General features: G+C 55.9%; 11 protein-coding genes across 11 annotated transcripts; 5 read left to right on the top strand and 6 right to left on the bottom strand.

The window, feature by feature from the left end:
• Positions 1 to 52: 52 nt before the first annotated feature.
• BCV69DRAFT_312150 (hypothetical protein) lies at positions 53 to 2,431 on the top strand (the record flags this gene model as incomplete). Its single annotated transcript, XM_025494902.1, has 2 exons — positions 53 to 688; positions 770 to 2,431. 2 exons carry the CDS (start codon positions 53 to 55, stop codon positions 2,429 to 2,431), a joined length of 2,298 nt encoding a protein of 765 aa, XP_025348819.1.
• Positions 2,432 to 2,536: 105 nt separating this feature from the next.
• BCV69DRAFT_282376 (SURF6-domain-containing protein) lies at positions 2,537 to 4,240 on the bottom strand. The gene has a single exon (XM_025492338.1). It carries the CDS (start codon positions 4,196 to 4,198, stop codon positions 2,597 to 2,599), a length of 1,602 nt encoding a protein of 533 aa, XP_025348818.1. The 5' UTR covers positions 4,199 to 4,240; the 3' UTR covers positions 2,537 to 2,596.
• Positions 4,241 to 5,134: 894 nt separating this feature from the next.
• On the bottom strand, positions 5,135 to 6,308 carry BCV69DRAFT_248110 (hypothetical protein; the record flags this gene model as incomplete). The annotated part of the gene is made up of 2 exons (XM_025490277.1): positions 5,135 to 5,932; positions 6,012 to 6,308. 2 exons carry the CDS (start codon positions 6,306 to 6,308, stop codon positions 5,135 to 5,137), a joined length of 1,095 nt encoding a protein of 364 aa, XP_025348817.1.
• Positions 6,309 to 6,515: 207 nt separating this feature from the next.
• On the top strand, positions 6,516 to 7,690 carry BCV69DRAFT_282375 (hypothetical protein). The gene is made up of 3 exons (XM_025492337.1): positions 6,516 to 7,033; positions 7,123 to 7,336; positions 7,414 to 7,690. Exons 1-3 carry the CDS (start codon positions 6,576 to 6,578, stop codon positions 7,567 to 7,569), a joined length of 828 nt encoding a protein of 275 aa, XP_025348816.1. The 5' UTR covers positions 6,516 to 6,575; the 3' UTR covers positions 7,570 to 7,690.
• Positions 7,643 to 10,927, bottom strand: BCV69DRAFT_282374 (hypothetical protein). Its single transcript, XM_025492336.1, has 3 exons — positions 10,308 to 10,927; positions 8,259 to 10,234; positions 7,643 to 8,186 (listed from the first exon to the last, which is right to left on the bottom strand). The coding sequence occupies exons 1-3, from the start codon at positions 10,788 to 10,790 to the stop codon at positions 7,751 to 7,753; spliced, it is 2,895 nt and encodes a 964-aa protein (XP_025348815.1). The 5' UTR covers positions 10,791 to 10,927; the 3' UTR covers positions 7,643 to 7,750.
• Positions 10,928 to 11,085: 158 nt separating this feature from the next.
• BCV69DRAFT_282372 (bola-domain-containing protein) lies at positions 11,086 to 11,923 on the top strand. The gene is made up of 3 exons (XM_025492335.1): positions 11,086 to 11,324; positions 11,411 to 11,497; positions 11,610 to 11,923. The coding sequence occupies exons 1-3, from the start codon at positions 11,090 to 11,092 to the stop codon at positions 11,687 to 11,689; spliced, it is 402 nt and encodes a 133-aa protein (XP_025348814.1). The 5' UTR covers positions 11,086 to 11,089; the 3' UTR covers positions 11,690 to 11,923.
• On the bottom strand, positions 11,411 to 13,959 carry BCV69DRAFT_282370 (hypothetical protein). Its single transcript, XM_025492334.1, has 4 exons — positions 12,225 to 13,959; positions 12,001 to 12,144; positions 11,602 to 11,924; positions 11,411 to 11,489 (listed from the first exon to the last, which is right to left on the bottom strand). Exons 1-3 carry the CDS (start codon positions 13,853 to 13,855, stop codon positions 11,891 to 11,893), a joined length of 1,809 nt encoding a protein of 602 aa, XP_025348813.1. The 5' UTR covers positions 13,856 to 13,959; the 3' UTR covers positions 11,411 to 11,489; positions 11,602 to 11,890.
• A 168-nt stretch (positions 13,960 to 14,127) lies between these two features.
• On the top strand, positions 14,128 to 15,885 carry BCV69DRAFT_298653 (hypothetical protein; the record flags this gene model as incomplete). Its single annotated transcript, XM_025494240.1, has 3 exons — positions 14,128 to 14,538; positions 14,631 to 15,169; positions 15,240 to 15,885. 3 exons carry the CDS (start codon positions 14,128 to 14,130, stop codon positions 15,883 to 15,885), a joined length of 1,596 nt encoding a protein of 531 aa, XP_025348812.1.
• A 63-nt stretch (positions 15,886 to 15,948) lies between these two features.
• Positions 15,949 to 17,872, bottom strand: BCV69DRAFT_282366 (hypothetical protein). The gene is made up of 6 exons (XM_025492333.1): positions 17,670 to 17,872; positions 17,438 to 17,559; positions 17,278 to 17,355; positions 17,043 to 17,197; positions 16,841 to 16,955; positions 15,949 to 16,755 (listed from the first exon to the last, which is right to left on the bottom strand). Exons 1-6 carry the CDS (start codon positions 17,776 to 17,778, stop codon positions 16,075 to 16,077), a joined length of 1,260 nt encoding a protein of 419 aa, XP_025348811.1. The 5' UTR covers positions 17,779 to 17,872; the 3' UTR covers positions 15,949 to 16,074.
• Positions 17,873 to 17,998: 126 nt separating this feature from the next.
• On the top strand, positions 17,999 to 18,961 carry BCV69DRAFT_312141 (hypothetical protein). Its single transcript, XM_025494901.1, has 2 exons — positions 17,999 to 18,275; positions 18,380 to 18,961. Exons 1-2 carry the CDS (start codon positions 18,104 to 18,106, stop codon positions 18,658 to 18,660), a joined length of 453 nt encoding a protein of 150 aa, XP_025348810.1. The 5' UTR covers positions 17,999 to 18,103; the 3' UTR covers positions 18,661 to 18,961.
• An 86-nt stretch (positions 18,962 to 19,047) lies between these two features.
• Positions 19,048 to 19,559, bottom strand: BCV69DRAFT_269492 (putative cytochrome b5; the record flags this gene model as incomplete). Its single annotated transcript, XM_025490898.1, has 2 exons — positions 19,465 to 19,559; positions 19,048 to 19,253 (listed from the first exon to the last, which is right to left on the bottom strand). Exons 1-2 carry the CDS (start codon positions 19,508 to 19,510, stop codon positions 19,048 to 19,050), a joined length of 252 nt encoding a protein of 83 aa, XP_025348809.1. The 5' UTR covers positions 19,511 to 19,559.
• Positions 19,560 to 19,587: the final 28 nt, after the last annotated feature.

Here is a 19,587-nt window from a genome sequence, read left to right as displayed (position 1 = left end):
TAGCACGTTCGCCACCCTCTCCGGTCACACCTCTTCCGCTTCCACTTCCCAGATGCCCGTGCTACCATGGTACAGCCCTCCTTCAGGCTACTGTGCTAGGTCTCAACCCGAAGCCCCGCCAGACTATGCCTGGATTGCCGCCTCTTCGCAAACCGATCAAGCACCATCGTCGACCTCATCAGCGGCGCCTCTGGCCACTTCCTCCGCCGTGGTCACGCCATCTCATCAGGCCTGGACCAAGGAAGCTCTCCTCATCATCGCCATCGTCCTGGGCGGGCTGGTCGTCTTCAGCCTCTTCTTTGCCATCTTGGGTCGCATCATCGGTCTCAATCAGCGCTGGAAAGACATCGACTTGCACGTCAGAGGCGTAGCCATACCACAACCCCCTCGTTCGCCCACCACGGCCGTCGAGCAGAGCGGACCTTATGGCCAGCATGGCGGGTCCGCAAGCACCCTCTTCACTACTCGTAGAATCATACCCACCTTGCCTCAAAAGAAGGGTCGCAGACCCATCGACAGCAGCTCCACTATCTTCAATAGCCATTCAGAGCCCCGGGTCACGGCACAGGTGGACACTGAGAGGGGCTACGATGAGGTCAACCTTCGCGAGGGTAATGCAGCCCGCCGCGTGTCTGGTCAATCCACTACGTCGAGCAGAGTGTGGAGGTGGATCAAGAGCAGTTTCACCGTGGGTATGGCCGAGCTCGAATGGAATCTGCCCATCCTGTGAATCCATCTGACCCTCCTTGTGCCCTGCTCACACATCCAGGGTAGCGCACAGCACCAAGAGGAGGAATCATCGCTGGGACTACCACGAAGAGCAGATCTTCAGTCCTTTCTCCGGCCTACGCCCACTGGCCATACACCTTGGTTAATACCCTTTGTCAACGCGGCAAACGCTGTGGCGCCATTCACGGCGCCGCCTCCCGACCTGATGGCAGCTCCTCGAGGGTACACACTCTTCGATGCGGATCGAGCTGCTTCCAATCGGCTGGCGGCGCTACCCCGTCGATCTCAGCCGGAAACTCGTGTAGCTTCGTGGCGAGAAGACGTGCCTGACTTTGTAGCCGACAGCGTGAGAAAGGAACAGCGTAAACAAAGCCAGTGGCACCGAAGGCAACCGTCTACACTAGATCAAGAGGGCTCAAGTAGCTACCTCTTATCCTGCGGTAGCGGATCGAAGGCAACAGATATCGGTCGTCAGACTTCTTACAACTACCGAGCCACCTCGTTAGCAATGGCGCCAGGGCCCTCTGAGCCCTCACGACGCTTAGCCTCTGCCCATGTTCTTGAAGCGGGAAGAAACGGCGTACGCCATCGTCTTGTAAGCCAGCAGCAACAACTGCGCGCTGCCCCTGCAGTCATCATCAGCAGCGCTGAGCCTTCAGAACCGTCAGTCTACTCTAAGGAGTCCGCGCCGCTCTCAGAGGAGGAACAGACTCGGCAGATACTACAGCGTCTTGAGCGCGGATTCAGTACAAGGAGTGAAGCCGAAGAGGTCATCGCAGACTCGCCCACTCTGACAGAAGGTAATGGCCTCTTGTCGCCAGCTATTGTCAAGAATGGCCGGGTAGAAGTGGCAGGAAAGCTGTTGCACGATGCTCGAGAGCGAGCCGCTCGCAGCAGCAAGAGAACTTCCACTGATTCGAGGACGGCCTCTTCTCGTGCCTGTCATACCCTCGGATCCAGCGTCGACGAGTCTCGCGAAGCGGGACCGTCATGCTACAGACTATCTGAAGCGTTGCTCGCAGCCCTCTCGCCGCACTTGCCCGAGTCTGGTGCACGCCTCTGTCATGACCCCTGCCCACCGGATCGATCTTCCTCTCCCAGCCTCGTCGTTGGTACGACGACCAGTGAAGAAGGAAGCGATGAGGCCAAAGAAGCAGTATATGGCTCCAAGGCGATCGAAGTCTCGCCGACGCTTATGGTCTCTACACTGGGTAAAGGCAAAGACGCAGAGGTCCACAGCGCTGTCGTCGGCGCTGGTACCGGACACCAATATGTCAACTGTCTCTCGCTTCCCCAAAGAGTCTTTCTCCCTGACGAAGCTAAGTCAGCACGTTCGTATCCCTCGGACGATGCAGACATCACTGCCAGGGGGGGCCCTACGCCTTCCAGAAGCAACATCCCGTCCAAACACCAACGCCGTGAGTCGAGCATATCGCCCGCACCCGGCTCGCTTGTGCGTGATGTTCCAGCCGCGTCTACGCCACCCCGTGCCAGTGGGCGTGCGCTTCTCGTCACTTCGCCTGCCGCCTCCAGTCCCACGTCTGCTTCCGTGAGCCCACTCAAAGGAGCCCCCGAAGCCATGGCAACGCTTCGTCGCATTGCCCCGTTGGCCTCTCTGATTCCAGCAGGCATGTCTTCACCTCCAGCCGCTTCATCCCGAGCTTCGAGCAGGACAGGCGGAAAGAGGAGGGTGGTCCGCTGAGTGGGATGGACGAAGATTCTACCTTGCAGCTCCTCAGCTCAGATACCGTTATACCATCAGCCAATTTCGTTCATCCTTATACCATAGTCACATCGCGGAAGTAGGCAACAAGGTCTGATTAGATAGTGTATTGCCTCAGGCGGGTGACATTTTCGAAAAATGCGCTTACTTGCCTCCTCGACCCTTGCCCTTGCCGCCCGACTTGGCGCCTCCCCTGCCACTGCCACCGCCAAGCTTCCTTCCCTCGAAGCCGGCTCTACTAGCTCCGCCTCCAATCTTGCTACTGCTACCGCTCCCGCCAAACTTCCTGTCTTTGGTCTTCTTGCCACCTCCAATCGCTCCGCCCGTCTTCTTCTTGGCGGCAGCACCAGCTTTGCCTCCCTTTTTGCTATTGGCTTTCCTGTTGGCAAGATTCTCTGTGCGCTTCTTCTGCTTGGCAGCTTCTGCATCCTTGATGTCTTGATCGCGCTTGTTCCACTCCAGGGAGCTCTTGGACTTCTCCTTTTCCTTCCTCTTGATAGCCTTCTTGAGGATCTTCTCGTCGTCGCGGATCTTGACTCCTCGCGCCGCGGCCTGGACCTTGGCCCACCTCTCAGGATCGTCGTCCTTGCTGGCCTCACCATCGGCGGCGGCACTCTGCTTCTTCTCCTTGCGAGCCTGCAACATCTCGAGTGCTTGCTTGGGGTTGGAAGGCAGAGCCTGCTTGTCGCGGCGCTTCTTGCTAGAGGTAGGGTCCTCTGGGAACTGCAGAGACGAAAAGTTGATGTCTGAAGAGACTGGGAAGCTCGATGAGGCCTTGGCTTGCTTGGATGTAGAATCGGAGTCCCTCACGAGGAGCGAAGGCGGGAGACTCGTGCCCGTACCGGCAGAAGTCGAGGGCTTCTTTGCGTTTGGACCCTTCTTCTGATCTGAAGACGAGGCCGCCTCCTCTTGTCTCCTGGCCTCCTTTCGGGCTCTCCTCCGTTTATCTCTCACTTCACCTCTCCGCCTCCTTCGCTCCTCCAAAAGCTCGTCCCGTGTCGAGGCGACAGAAGCATCGTCATCTCCATCCGCCTCGCTTGCAGCGGCAATGCCACCTCCCAGACCGACCATGTTAGCACCTGAGGGCCCTCCAGGCGTCCTCCGACGATTTTGCATGCCGGCAATCTTGTTCTGTAGACGCTCCCGAAGGGTGGAGATGGAGTCTTGCTGGGTGAGAGGAGGGGCAGTGGTTTTCGTGGTGGGAAGCTGTGTGCGTGCAGCTGGCTTCCGCTGCGATTGGCCATCGTCTTCGTCGTCCAATTCGAGGTCTCCAGCAGCCATGTCCTCATCGTCATCGTCGTCATCGTCCACGTCCTCTCCTTCAGAGTCTTCGTCCTCGTCGTCGTCATCCTCATCGCTGTCCCCTTGCTGCTCCTTCCTGGCCTCTTCCCTCGCCCTCTCCTCTTGCACCTGGCTGACCGTCTTGAGATTCTCTGGGTCCAGCTTTGCCCTCTTCTTGTCCTTTTCAGCCAGCTTGGCATTCTTGACCTCCTCTGCCGTCTTCCTCTTCTTGTTCTTCATGTACTTTGTGTTGATGTGGCCTCCCTCTCCATCTTCATCGTCGTCTTCATTGGCGGCGAGGTAGTACTTGGGCGGGATGAGGTTCAAGAGGGTGAGGAAGGAGGTGTTGTGTGCGTTGAGCGAGGGGAGCAGGCTGGCCGAGGTGATGGTAGACGAGGACCCAGCGGCTACTACGGGCATGGCCGAGGATGATGATGATGACGACGCTGCTGCTGCTGCTGCCATTGCTAACGATGCTGATGGTAGACTATGAGCAGATGGCAGTCGTCGTGCAAGGTGATCCTCCTTGCTCTCCGCCTCGTCCTTCCCCCCTCGGTCAGCCCCGCCGCCCCGCCCTGCTTCAAAATTCTGGCGGACTTTTGGAAAATCTTTTGCCTCGGCCGTGCGCCCGACGCAGCGCGGAGCCGATGACGCGACGGAAGCAGCCCGTAGGCACAGGCGAGTGAGTGTGCATGGGTAGGTAGAGCGAGGAGCCTCTTACAGCGTCAACCATGACGACGACGACGACGACGACGCCTGACATGGCTCCTGTCCTCTGCTCAGGAGTCACAAACTCACTCTCAGTCAAGCAGCTCTGGTGTAGCGGCTCTGACCTAGCCGGGAAGAGAGCCCAGCCGATATTGAGGCTCACCGATCATATTGACACAGATATTAATCAGAGCAGCTTACAGATCTCCCCTATCAGCCTCTTACCTGTCGCGTCACTTCACAAATGTTAGCAAAGACTCATCGGTCAGTGAGTCACGAACACTTCCATCTCCATGTCCCTAATTGTCAGTGACTCAGTCTCACTCAGAGACGGCCGAAGAAATAATACGAGACAACAGCCCTCGCCGAAGCCGATGGTCAGGATAAGGTGATCCAATCGGGTCGGAGGAGGAGCAGCTGAGCTTTTGTGGTAGGCGAGATAAAAGGTGTAATGACAGGATGACGATCATGACGTTCGCCTCTGCCGTTGGTCCTTCCTCTCTCGTGCGTCCTCCAAGCCTACTATACGACAGCCCTTCCCACTTTCGGAACATTTCGAAACTACTTATCCTGTTGTGATGGTTCTTGCTACTTGTTTTGACGTTGAACTGGTCATGTTTGGCCAGTGGATCCAGATGAGTCGCGATGCGTTGGTCTTGAGAAGGGAGAAAGAAATGTCCATACATACTCAACTCAGGCGCTGCTGCCCTTGTCAGCACCCTTGATCGTCCTTCTTGCGTAAAGCCAATTGTATGGCTCCATATTCCTCGTGATAGTGTCCTTGACCTCTTGTGGGAATCGGTCTTCCTTCCTCAGCTCCACTTCGCTCTGACTTGAAGCGCCAGTAGTTGCTGCTGACTTGTCCATTTCTGCCTTCTTGGCCGCCTTTTTGGCCTGACGATCGATGGGCGTCTCTGCTTTGAAGCCAGTGGAGTTTTCGGCTCCCTTGTGGTAAGTGCCCCACTTTTGGAATTCGGCCTGAGGACCGGACTCCCAGGAGAGCATCGAGGGTGCAAAGGGGACGCCGGTAGAATCGCACAGATGCTTGATCGTCTCAGTGGGGTGGGCCAACAGGACCGAGGCATCCACGAGGGGCGGAGGGTGAGGCTGTGTCTGGATGGCTCCAGAAAATTGGGCGGAAGTTTCCGCCGGAGCCTTGTTGAAAGTCGAGTTGGGGTTCGAGATCCACTTGTAGAGCAGACGAAGCTCCTCAAAGCCGGCCTCGGCTCCATCAAAGTACTCGAAGCCAGCGGCCTTCTCCTGTACGCACTTCCAGTAGCTGGGTACAGCTTTCTGCGGAGTTCGCACGAGGAAGGTGTGCTTGAAGCGACGCATGAGCTCGGTAGGGATGACCGTGGGGTTCTCCAGGACTTCGCCGTCGGGGTTGATACCATGGGCCTTGATGCCGGCCTGACCAGGAGTGTGGTAGACTCTAGATCCGGGATGAATGTTCTTGAGGGTCTCTGCAGGCATGATGTACTGCGCCATATCCTGTCGAAAACACACACGCGGGGAGCCCGGACCGTCAGTATCGTGATGGCATGCCAATCACGCCATTCGCCCGACTGACCTTGATGAAAATGTACTCCACCTCTGCATCCTTGCCGCTGCCCTTGTTGGCCACTTCGGGGTCAAGGAGGGACTGCATCACATCGACGATGTCTTTCTCCCAATGCTCGCTCTTCTTGGCTTCATCCTCGGTGTAGCGAAGGCACTGACGCTTCGAAGAGAAGTAGAATGGGTCGCCTAGAGGCTCATGCCACACGCGGGTGTCAGGCCGGGTCATGAAGGCTCGCTCAGTCGCGGTGGAGACTGAGCGAGGCACACACCAGAGGATGATGGGGGTAACTGAGCTTGAGGACGACATGAGGGTGTAGTAGAAGTATGGTCGTGTGTTGTAGAAGAACGTGGGAAGGGAGAAGCTGTGGAGCACGAAGGAATTCGAAGGACCTTGAAATTGAATTGAACCCTGGCGGGGTGCGTATGCAGTGCACTTGCCGCGGCTCCACTCTCCGGCGTTGGCCCGAGCTCTGGCCGCTTCCTTGGTTCCTTCCGATCCTTAATTCTTGGTTCCCCACAATCTGTGTCTATTTGCCTACCGATGACAGAGGCTCTCATAGACGGCCAGCCAGCCATGGCCACCACTTCGAGGCAGCAGGATCCTCCTACACCGCCTTTGAACCCCCTCACACACCTCTTGAACCAAGATGTAGGCGACTTCGACGACGAACCTTCCTCGGACGGCCAGCTCTTCCCAGGGCAACGTCACAGCATCATCGACGAGAAGATGGTGATCAGATACTATGGCGACCCGACGAAGACACCCCATCTCCTCGATGGTGATGCTCCAGAGACGGGTACGTCTTCCCCTCACATCGACGTGACACTCCTCTGCGATGTGACGAATGGTTGTGGGGGCAAGATCTGGCCCGCAGCCGAAGTGTTAGGAGCCTATCTCACAGGCAGGAGGGAAGACTTGGCGATTCGATGGAAAGGCAAAAAGGTGATAGAGCTAGGCAGTGGAACTGGATTGGTCGGCTTTGTGCTGGCAAAGATGGGCATTGGAGCCGAGACGTGGATCACAGATCAGGAGTGAGTGCCGAGAAGGAAGGGAGCGGAGATACGAGCAGATTCCCGCTCACGGGCTCTGCTTTTGGATGACTCTGTGACTCCCTCACTAGCGCTATGATGGAACTCATGCAGAAGAATCTCGAGCTCAATCCCGGAATGGATCCCTGCTTTGTGGAAGAGCTAAATTGGGGCGAACCTCTGCCTTCTAGTGTCCCGCAGAAGCCAGATGTGCTCCTATTAGCTGACTGCGTATACCTGGAAGTAGCCTTTCAGCCCCTCGTCGATACGATGATTGACCTATCCACAACAGAAACAGAGATTCTGGTGAGTCAGACTTCCGGTTCAGCTCCCCTGCGCTTCTGAGCCTGTGCTGATCTGAGCGACCTTTCTTCCACCCTCAGTTCTGCTATCAGAAGCGCCGGAAAGCAGACAAGCGCTTCTTCACCATACTTAAGAAGCACTTCCACTTCGACGACGTCAAAGATGATGATCCTGTGCGGACAGAGCAGTACAACCGCCAAGGGACCAGGTTGTATCGTATGAAGCTGAAAGGATGAGGATAGTCTATGATAGTGTCGAATTGTGTTCTGCGTCCAGCGCAGGGCCAAGACAGTCCCCTGGTCACACAAAGACGGTAGTGCTCAATGCCGGTATGCCATTATGATTGTTGTGCGCGATAATTGAGTGAAGGAAAGTGAAGCATATTGCATCGCCATCGCTTTCCATCCTCCTCCATCTTCACAGCCTCGCATGTCCTCCGACCCCACCATATTCCATCTTGACCCTCCTCATCTCCTCTTCCTCTCTCCTTGCACTCATCTCCACCCTCATTGCGACCTCTCGCAAGAATGCTCCAGGGTTCTCTCCCAGGTAGCTCAGGAAGCTCTTGGCCATCATGCCTCCGATCTCACTCTGTATTGTACCCCATACACCTCCCAGACTCAGAGAAGGCTGATCGCCCTTTGCGTTCATCTCGCGTAATCTCTCCCTGAAGGATCGCTCGCGCGGGTATCTGATCAGCCTCATGTCAGTCGAGAGGGAGACGATGCCGCTTTCAGGATCGACCTCGCGATGGCAGCCGGGCCGGATGGCCATCATTGCCGCATCGCGAGCCAGACCTTGTTCGGCCATGAGCGCATTGATCTCCGCCTGGATCGCGAGCGTCATGCCGAGCCTGGGATAGCACGAACAAATCATGTGTCAGTGAATGGGAGCAGCAACATTCGTCCGCTATTTGGAAACTCACGCAGCGGCATCCGAAAGACCACCAATGGCGTCTACTAGGCCCGCACCATATGGGCTCGATGTCTTCTCCGACTCTTGAGCGTGTCGAGCGGCCAGATCTTGCTCCTCCTTCTCGCTCTTTGTACCATTTGCTACGAGGGCCTCGCGGTGAGCGGCTTCGGCAAGGTCTACGGCAGCCATCGAAGACGCTGGTTGTGTCTCGTCCTTGCGGCCTTGCACAGCGTCTTGTACTCTGCTTGTCACAACTTCTGCACCTTGCATGACTTGCTTGCCTACTCCTTCCTGATCTTCTGCTCGCATCTCCTTCTTGGCCTTCATGATGACGAGTCTGGTGTCGAGCTCTCCTTCCTTTGTCACGTCCTGAAGATCCCACTCGGCTAGCCCATCAGACGGCTTGAATTTCGTTGGTGGCGACGAGGCGCTGCCTTTCTGCGTGTCTCCCTCTACCGAGGCAGCTGGCGGTCCGGTCGATTGGGGACTCGACAAACCCAAAGCTTCCTCTACCTGTTGGATCAGCGAAGCGGCTGCTTCACTCTTTCCACCGCCTGCCCGATGCAGTTCCCTCTCCTTTTCAGCCGCTTCGAGGGCGTCGGGATTTGTTTTGGTCCACGCAACGAGGCCAGTGAAGACTCTACCGCCAGCGATGTCTTCGATGACGTCCCTCTCGATTTTCCTCCCCTGTACGACCTTGGAGAGGAAGTCCTCATAGGTCTCGTCGATGTGCTGAGTTTGCCTCTTCAATTGGTCCTCGTCCATGTCGTGCAGGACGGATTGCGCCTTGGACCCAGTGAAAAAGGTCTGCAACCCAACGCCAGCCCAATCAAAGAGCTTTCGAGTAATCGTCGGACGCAGAGAAGCCACTCCGATAGAACCAGTGACAGTAGTCTCCGATGCGTAGATGGCGTCAGCAGCTGTAGCAGCATAGTAGCCTCCACTAGCCGCGACGTTGCCGAAGCTGACGATGATTGGCTTTCCCGACGATTCCTTCGCTCTCCGGACGGCATGCCAGATCGAATCTGATGCCACGACGTCTCCACCACCCGAGTCGATGCGCAAAACGATAGCTTTGACGTCGTCATCTTCTGCTGCCTCCTTGAGACCTTTGACGACCGTGGAAGCAGAGAAGTCTCCTGGCGCGGCCGAAATTGAGCCGCGCAGGTAGCATACTGCTACCGGGATGACTTCCTCGTCTTTGAGCTTGGACAAGAGCAGACGATCTGTCACACGAGCATAGTGAGGCAGCGTCTTGAACTTGAGCGACGCTGGATCGTCAACGTCTGCCTCGCTCTTCTTCTTCGCCTCGCCAATGTCACCGCCTGCATCTTGGCCTGTGAGCAGCTTGACTACCTCGCCTTTGTACTTGAGCCCATCCACCAGCCCCAGTTCCAATGCCTCCTTTGCCGAATACGGGCCTTTACCCATCAATTCCACCACTTTGTCAGCAGCGTCGTCTCCATCGGTACCTCGAAAGCGGTTTGACCCGATTGCATATGCAACGCTTCTGTTTAACTCTCCCAGCAGCTGCGCCTCATTCTGAGCCTGGAGTGGTGGCAGACCATCCTTTTCCTTGAACTGACTGATCATGCTCTTGTATTCCCTCCGAGCTTCGGTATGCACCTTGATCCCAAGCTTGGAGATAAGCCGCGAAAAGAAAGGAATCTGGGCCGAGATGCCAGTGAGCGGTATGCTCCCTGAAGGCTGGAGGTAGACCTTGTCGAATGCGGAAGCGAGAAGATAGGAGGACTGCGATGTGAAGGTGTCGCAGAATGCTATTGTGGATGGGAGATGGGGAGCAGGAGATTCTTGAGGGTCGGTGGAGCTCTCGCCCGATGTGGTAAGGTCTCGAGAGGTTGAAGGCTCGGAGGAGGCTTCCCCGGTGGGTCCCGACACCGATGCTGGGGACGGCTGGCCCTCTACTGTGATCGCGAGCTGTGCAGAGGATGGGAATTGCAGGTCTTTTGCGACCTTAAACTCGTACTGGTATATCCGAGCAAGGCACGTCAGCCTCTCTGGTCTCCCACGGCTCTGCCGATGCTGAGAGGACACTCACAATCGCTTGCATCAGCTCCTCTATCTGAGCCAGGCCCAAGCCCTCGCTCTGAACGTTGCTTGGCCAATTGAGAGTACTGAAATCACCCAACAGTCCCCTCACCCTCTGATCATTTGCAGCCAACTTGAGGGCCCGGACAGCCTCGTGCAGCTCCATGATCTTCGGCGGCTCTTCGCCAGCAGTGGAAGAGCCGAGAAGATAAGAGAGAGAGGGCGGGCCCCTGACTTCGACGATGCTGCCGGGGTAGAACTTCCATACCAGATAGGTATTGGGGTGAATGGTGTCGCGCCTGGCTGCCTCTTGTCTGACTACCAGGTAGCTTGCGCCGAAGTAAGTGAGGGACACACCGATGAGGATGGGGCGCCGCTTCTTCCAAGACCATGCTACCCCTCGGCCCACAGGTGAGGATGAGTAGCGAGTGTAGGTGGAGTGGGCCTTAGGAAAGTAGCGCGAGAAGATGGACGAGGATGAGGACGCGGCCATCTTACCAAGGAACACCGTCGGGACGGTAGGGAGTTCCGCAGTCTATACACCGCACTATCGTCCGCCTGTATACTCTGGTCTACCTTGTCTCTGCTTGCTTGATGATAATGGAAGCAAAGGTGACCGAGAGACACTTGGTGCTTGGTAAGTAGACTCAGTGGGCCACGCGCTTTGCTCTGTCCTCTTTCCGCTGCACGCCGCCAGTCCTTCATGTCCGTCAGTCAGTCCTTCCTACGCACCACGGCATCCTCACAGCACCACCTCTCCTTGCCTACGTCCACACAGCCTGCACGACCTCGATGGCCTCCTTCTCATCGTCTTTACGCCGTCTACTCAACCCCAGCACTGCCTCGTCCCTGCCTCTTCGCCTCCGCTCCTTCACCTCCACCGCCCGCATCATGTCCATCGAGGAGTCCATGCGCAACAAGATCCAGTCCGCCTTTAAGCCCACCCACCTCAAGATCCGCAACGACTCGAGCAAACATGCTCATCACGCTGCCATGGCCGCACAGGGTGGTGGAAATGGAGAGACTCGTCAGTAGCCTCAAAGCATACTTATCTCTTTGGAGGCGAATGTAGCTCATTCCTTCCGCTCCTTGTACCCCTAATGCCTCACCTAGACTTCTACATTGAAGTCGTCTCGGATGATTTCAGCGGAAAGACGCAGATAGCAAGGCATCGGTCCATCAACTCCCTCCTCTCAGACGGTGAGTCTGACGCAGCCTCGGAGTAATCTGTACATTCACTGGGCATGTGCTTGGGCAACGCGAACCTGACCATCTTGCCCTCCCTCCTCCATCTCGTCCAACGCCCCCGCAGAGTTCGCCTCCGGTCTTCATGCCCTGTCTCTGAGGACAAAGACGCCTGCAGAAGTGGAGAAGGAGTCTGCCGCAAGGTAAAGAGTCGTGGATCCAAAGTGCTTTGGCGATGTCAGGTCAACAAGGGAAGCTTATGAGGTGGATTGGTATAATATTACAACAGCTTGGCGTAGCAAGGCAAGGGGGGACGGAGGATGATGCTTGAAGCGGTGGTGTACAGGGATATATGACCACTTCCGTAGATGTACAGTAGCGCAAATGAGCAACGGGCAGCAGATGGCACTACCAGCCAAATTGCAATTGTGCTCGAGAAAAGCTGTGATGGGGCATGCGAAGACAGGGAAATGTCAGATCATGCACTCACTTCGCTCACCATCTCATTGGTCACTTACACTGGCGGTATCCAACTGAGATTCTCGCCCTTGATCCTCCTTTTCCTCTTCGCCATTTGCTTCTCGTGATTTGCCAGGACCTGGTCATTGAGTACGAGGTAATGTTTGCCCTGGAACTGCTTCAGCATATTCAGCGATGTGCAGCTAGACGTCAGAGGGGTCGAGTAGAGGAAAGGTCAATGATGGTGCTGCCTGCCTCACGGGCCGTTCCAGCCTTGACTCACGTATGCAGCACATCAGCATGGGTAATGCAAGTCTTCCAGGCAACTTCATCGATAGACGTCTCTTCGCCGTCTCCCTTGTCTAGGAGATATCCTACGATTGTCTCTGCCCAGTACGCCCTGTAGCCGAGCAGACCCAAATCACTCAGGGGCTTCTCGGGACTTCCCAACTTGTGTTCCCTCTTGCTCAACTCGTAGGAAAAGTCGATGAGTAGTCTACCGAAGCCCGATCGCTGGTGCTGCGGCAGTGTCAGAATACAAGCCACATTGTATCCTTCTGCTGACTCCTTTTCCTTCGAGAAGTAACCGATGGTGTGGCACCCCGTATCGTCTCGCTGAACCATGACGTAGTAGAGGAACGGATCCACATCGTAGTAGAGCGTCTTGTGGTCCAGGAAGCACTTGGAAAGGAGGCAGAGGTTCCTACACCATGTCTTCTGTTTCCTGCCATCAATCTCAAAGAAGGAGATGTCCTCGTGGCGATAAATCTCGTTTCCAGGCGGATGGGTGAGCGTACACTTGGTTCGATGTCGCTTCAGTGAGTATGCAGAGGGGTAGTAGGAGAGGCACATTTCGCAAATGTGTAGCATACCCATCGAAGCATACTCGATCGGGTATGGAGAAAAGTACCACGTCTCGATCTCATGGGCTCCCATGCGGATACAGTCGAAGTTCTTGACTCGAGCCACTTCAGAGACGGACTGGGTCATTGAGCCAGAGGTTCTGAGCTTCTCGATCTCTGCTTCCTTGCTGATGGGCTCCTTTTTGAGCTGGTTGCTGGCCGTGACGGGATCGTCGCCATTTGCTTGGGCAGTGGCGGTTGCAACGGCACCTCCCTGTTGGGAGACGTCCATCGATTCATCCCCTAAGAGTTCCATGGCCACCACTGCTCCATCGTCGTTGTCTACTTGGGATTGCGAAGGGCTCTCCCCGTTCGCCATGGGCGAATCTTCGCTTTCGCCATCTCCGTCTTCATCAGACGACCCGTCCCCTCCGTCTGCCTCGCCATGTCTCCTCTTGCTGGGCGTCTCTGGGCCGGAAGGCTGCTGCTGAGTAGCGGCTTGGGAAGCAGCTTCATTGGCCGCTTTCCTCGCAGCCTTCCTCAGAAGATCGTCCTTGGGCGCTTCTCCCGCTACCTTGTTCGCTGGTGTACTCGATCCGCTTCTGCTGTTTGCAGCCTTCTTCTTCTGTCCTGCGCCAGAGGCACCACCATGGCCATGACCGTGTCCACTGGCAGCCATAGCATCTGCGGGTTTGGGCCATTCCACCTCCCTGCTGATGATCAATCTTCCACCGCCCACCCACTCGTCCAGCCTCTTGTTGAATTCTTCATAGTGGACATAGTACTCATACTTGTCCTCTACCTTTACTTCTGGCTTCTCTTCGCCCCTCTTCACCCTGCCCCTGTACTTCTCACGCCGCGATAGGACTTCGGCGCGCCGTTGTTCGATTTCTCCAGTTGCGGCGTCGGGCTTCTGTACAAAGATCTTACATCCTGGTCGAATGGATTCGAGGGAATATGTGCCGCCGGGAGACACCGAAGGCAACTGAGTCGGGTCGCTTGTCCCTGCTGGCGAAGGAGATGAATGGCCAGCGGCTGGGGTGGCTGACTGAGAGGCTGATCGAGGGGCCATGTCGGCGCGATGATGCCCTCGATGTGCAACGCTGTGGGCGTTGCAGCAGTGGCGATGGTTGGTATGGGTGGATGCTGAGCAAGTGGGAGTTGGTAGAAGGGAGGAGAGAGGCCTGACTCTACCCAGCGCCTGTGCGGGAAGCGAGGCGGAGTGCCGAGGCGCACAATATCATTCTCGCCCAGGTGAGGGTCCCCTTCGCACCTCCTTATCATTGTATCCTTCCTCATCCTCACCTTCTCTGCACTCCTTCTTCCTCGCAGGAAGCCAGGAATATGGACGCCAATGGCAGCAGAGATGCGCACTCTGCCGTCCGCGGCTCCGGTAGCGGCAGCGGCAGTGGTGGTGGCCGCTCTGTATCCATCAGCGTACCTCCTGCCGTTCCTCGACCTCGCAAGCGTACCGCGTCGTCGAACGGCGGCGCCTCGCTGACGTCTTCCATTGCCAACCTGGCCAATACCATCATCGGTACAGGCATGGTCGCTCTGCCGGGCAACTTTGTCCATACTGGCTGGCTCTTGGGGCTCTTCCTCATTGCCCTGTGTGGCTTCACGGGCGCCAGCGGTCTCTATCTGCTGACAAGATGTGCCAATAAGCTTGGGGGAAGGAGGCAGAGTTTCTTCAGTGTCGCTATGAAGACCATACCCAAAGGAGCGAGGTGGTTCGATCTGGCAATCGCACTGAAGGTGAGGCGTCGTGAGATAAGTTGGGCCCAATTGGTCGATCATGTACTGATAAGTCTTCCTCGATTGTCATCGCCTTCTTAATGCCCACAAAGTGCTTTGGCGTCTCCATATCTTATCTCATCATCTCTGGCCAATTGATGCCTCAAGTGGTCCTCTCCTTTCTCAAAGCCGCAGGTCACTCGCATGATGCCATACCGGATCTTCTTCTGGACCGGAACTTCTGGGTGACCCTCTTGATCACCCTGCTGCTGCCACTCTGCTTCCTCCGCAAGCTCGACTCGCTGCGACATACATCCTACCTCTCTCTCGCAGCCGTATGCTACCTCGTCGTCATCGTCGTCTTCTTCTTCATCAATCCAAACCTACGAGGCTCGCTCCCGCCTCGGGGGGAGGTGCACATCGTGGTGCTCTCCACCCACCTCTTGCCCATATTTCCTGTCTTCGTCTTTGCGTTCACCTGCGCACAGAACATGCTGCCAGTCTACAATGAGCTGTCCGCAGATGACGCTCTGATGCACATGGATCGAGCTCAATGGGCCATCGGGGCTAGCATCGGAGGAGCAGGCTGTGTATACGCCGTGGTCAGCGTTCTGGGCTACCTTGAGTTCGGCGGGACCTTGGGCGACAACATGTAAGTGCAGCCATAGTCAAATTCAAGCAGGAGCTCTAAGACTGATGAAAGTCTATTCATGTCCCTACAGTATTGCAATGTATCCCTCATCATCCATCTTTGTAGCAGTAGGGCGACTCTCTATCGTCCTACTGACCATCTTCTCGTATCCTCTTCAAGTACACCCGTGTCGAGCTGCCATCGAGAAGGTCATCTACCCACCTCGCTCCGGTGTTGAGCTACCGACAGGTGACGAAGACGACGACGAATCAGCGGACGAGGACAGACAGGGTCAAGCAGAGGACGATCATGACAATGACAATCGAGGGGATGTCGACCATCAGATTTCCCTCCTCTCTGGTGCCTCCTATCCCTCGCATTCCTCCACTGCAGCATCAGACGAGATGCCACTCAAGCGCTGGGTGGTGATCACCTGTTTGATCCTCACAACAACGTTCACAATAGCCCTCTTAGTGGATGACCTCTCCCTCATCCTTGGCTTCGTAGGCTCATTGGGATCGACAACCATCTCCTTTATCCTGCCTGGCGTACTGTACGCCTCGCTGCATGACCGGAACGATAAGCTCAGGAGACCAGCGCAGGCACTTGCTGTATGGGGCGTCTTTGTGGGCACTGTGGCGCTGGGAGCCAATGTGCTAAAGCTGATCAGGGCGGGCGTGACTGTGGGAGCCGGGGCAAAGGCAGACCGCATCTCAGCCCTGCTGGAGAGATGGTGAAGGCGTACAGCACACATAGGGCGGGTCAGAGTAACGACGACTTTTCTCAATCACATGTAGATGCCACCTTCTGTTCACAAACAATGTATCTGAGCGCTCGCTATGTGCCGCTGTGTGAATTGTCCATGGCAGAGCTAGCTAGCTAGTGATTGGTATAAATGGACTAGCAACGCCCATAGCAGCCCCCTTTCACTCTTCCTCCTCTTCTTCTTCTTCTTCTTCCTCCTCATCCTCCTCTTCCTCTTCTTCGCTCTCCTCTCCGTCGTCTCCAGCCTCATCATCAAAGAATCCTCCCCCCGCAAGTCTCACAGCGCTGCTTCTCCTCCGCTTGCCCGCTCTGGGATGCTTTCTTTGTTGACCCCGTCCGCCATTGCTCCGTCTGCCGCCTCGAGGTGCTTGAGTAGGTTCCTCTTCGTCGTCGTCTTCTTCGCCCGCTTCTTCGGCTTCCGATTGGGCGCTTTCCGAATGACCCTCTTTATCGCTTTCCTCATCATTGTTCCTCCTGGCCCTCTTCGCGTTCCCCGCATTGCCACGCGTGGTACCTCTTCTCCTGGCAGGAGCAGTATTGCGAGTAGATGTAGAGGGTTCGGCTCCTTCGTCCTCTTCGTCCTCATCCTCCTCTTCCTCATGTTCTTCTTCTGATCCATTGTCCGCCTGACCTTCAGTATCATTACGACGACGCCTGCTTCCGGAGCCTGGCTTGCGCCTACTACCAGCGCTCTCCTCGCCAACAGGTGTAGCTTGGAAGGTATTCTGACACCCTGGACAAGAGCGAGACGCTCCAGAGCCAACACCACGCCCACCTCCTAGTCGAGGCAGGCAAGCTTGATGTACCCGCACATCGCAGCTTGGAATCGAGCAAGCGGAACCCTACAGGTGGGTGGGTGGTAGAGGAAGAGTAGGTCAGATGCATCAGCCATCAGCGTGGATCTCCTGCGAACATTGATGGACCCACCCTTGTCAGCATGTCCTTGCACACAGTACATTCCAGTACGTGCTCCGGAAATTCTTGTTTGAGGTAGGCTTGTAGCTCGAGTATAGAACGCACGGTGAGGGAGAGGCGGCCAGACCTGACAAAGTTGGGGGCGGAGATGGGCGCATGCTGTCAGCTCTTGCTTCCACCTCTTTTCTTCTTCCATTTTTCATCCAGAGCTCACTCTGACCGATGAAGCCATCCATGCCGAATCAGACTGTTGATCAGCTCTTCCCCAGCTTTCTTGCTCATCTGAGGCTTCATGCTCGTTGCCTCCTTTAGCGCCTGAATAGTAGGTATGCTATATGCTTCATCTGGGGCTGTAAAGATGATCTCAATCTGGGTAGTGATGACACAGCGAGCATGCAGAAGGAGTCAGTCAATATCTCATAGCCAGGATCGACGTCTTGCGATCTTACCATGATTTTGATGAAGGCAATCTCTTGCGCAGTATATGTCGTGGCGAGCTGAGCTATGTCATCCGACTTGGTATTGACCTGCGCAAGCCGGTCAGGAGAAGCATAAGAGCTCAGTCGCCCAAGCACACATCGTCGGTCCTGTAAAACAGGCCTCTCTCACCAAAGCCAGCATTGCCTTGCCACTTCTCTGGTCGATCATCCTTCTGAGGTCCAATCCTAGCGGCTCGATGGCTTGGCCGGCATCTGACACGAAGTCTTCGTACTCGCGCTCGCGGTAAGAGGCTGTGCAAGCAGAGCATCAGCGCAGAGGAGAGAATCCGGCACATCGAGGGTCAGCAACTCTCGGGGACACCTACGGCATACGCCCACAAGTCGAACCATTGCTCACTCACCTTTGGTAGCGGAGCATGCGGCTTGGTAGAGGGCCCTAGACTCCTTGTCGGTCACGTAGCGATGGGCAAGCATCGCCTGCAGCCATACCGCTCGAGTGATGTTGACCATCGCAGCCGAAGAGCAAGTGATGCACCAGCAGTGACAGACAGTAACGAGGTCCCAGAAGTGAGTGCTGAATGCTGGATGGTGGTACCAAGAAGAGCATCACGGAGGAGCATCGCGTCGGAGAAGCAATCGGCCCCCACGTCGCCCTTTCCGTGTCGCGATGCACTCAAACGTCGTCGTCGGAACTCCCACGCACGCAGGGGGCTCCTCTGTGCCGATGCCCCGGGTACATGCGGCAAGCAGCTCTGACTTGAGCTCACCAGTCTCATCGCTCGTCTCTCCGCCACTCTTCTGATCATCATCAATCGTTGCAAGGTGTCTCTACGACATGGCAGCCTCATCCCCTCCGAGACCTCCAGCCTTGGGACAACGCCCACGCTTCCTGTCACGCCACCTCTTAGCGCAATGTCTCCTTGTGAGCTGTCTTCTCGTACTTCTGGCCTCATCCGTCCCTTTTGTGAGCGCTCAGACTTCATCTGTCACCAGCATCTCTAGCACAGGTAAGTCTCGTGGAGCTCCGACCCTCACAGTGTTTCTTCAGCCTGCTGTACTGGTCGACCTCACTTTGATCTGACTTCATCGAGCCTCGTCTTCGCCTCGCCAGCGTCCGGCTCCTCTGCAAGCGCCTCATCCTCCATAACAAATTCCAACCTCACTTCAACTGTCTCGACTTCGACGGAGTCTGCCTATCCCACAGCTACCTATCCTTCCTCGTGGGCAGGAGTCGCCACTGCACCAGGCCCCCTGAGCGGTGGTACAATGAGCGCATCAGGACCGGATGACTCGCACGTCGTCAGTGCAGCACCCCAACTGGCACTTAAGAAGAGCAGTGTCACAGCAGTAGGGGCAGCAATGTTTCTGTACATCGGCTGGGCTTGCTTGTGAGCCTGAACAGGCGGATGACACAGCCTAGTAGCTACCCAGTGCCACAGGTCCGCTCTTTCACTTTACCCCGGAACCGCTTCAACTTCTGCACCGTCCAGATCCTTGTTCATAGATCAGTCGCATACATAGACCGCCTCCGAATTCAAAAGCGTGATCATAGATAGTCAATGAGAAATTTGTATCTTAGCCCAGTGGATAGGCTAGCGGTGGCGCGTGAAGGTGGCAACGATTCGCGGCATTCTTGACCGCGACCCGTTGTCCGTAGCGTTCCTGACCCGCCCGCAAACCGAATCACACGATCAATGTCACCCTGATCTCACAAAATTCATATGGAGTACATAAAGTCCGTCAGGAATGGTATTGCATCGCTGCCAGTCTCCAGCTCATCTATAGCTTTGCTCCTGGCTTCAGCTCTCCGATCTTGTACTCTTCGGCAACGTTCTTCAGCACCTTCTCAGAGTGGTAGTTCCAGAAGGCATCGGAAGAGTCTTTGCCACAGTTCTTGAGGAGGATCTTGCTGCCTCCTGGATGGTCCTCTAGAAACTCTGTCACGTCGTAGACGCTGCCATCGACGACAACCCAGGCGGACTCGGCTGCAGGAGCACGGAGAGGCGAGCGGATTAGGTGTGGATGAGATTTCGTCAGCAATTAGAAGAGTAAAGAGATGGAGTTCAACACTGCCTCGCTCTGGATCTAGCGCACTTCCTCATTCCTGCCGTTGCCGTCCACCTTCATCCATTGTGAGATGGCTACCATAAGCGATGCTCTGATCCTGTCCAGTCTCGCTGTTTAGTGTTGACTCACCCGACTTGTGCTCCTTGATCTCCGCGGCGTCAAATTGCTTCGACATGATAAATGGGTGTAGTCTGAAGATGTGGTCTAAGTGACGGAAAAACAGCTGCAATGTTGCCAAGTGAATTAGAGGCG

Source organism: Pseudomicrostroma glucosiphilum, assembly GCF_003144135.1.
Source record: "Pseudomicrostroma glucosiphilum strain MCA 4718 unplaced genomic scaffold BCV69scaffold_5, whole genome shotgun sequence".
Classification (NCBI taxonomy): Eukaryota; Fungi; Basidiomycota; class Exobasidiomycetes; order Microstromatales; family Microstromataceae; genus Microstroma; species Microstroma glucosiphilum.
Note: the sequence above shows the minus strand (reverse complement) of the source record. Positions and strands in the feature narration are given on the sequence as shown.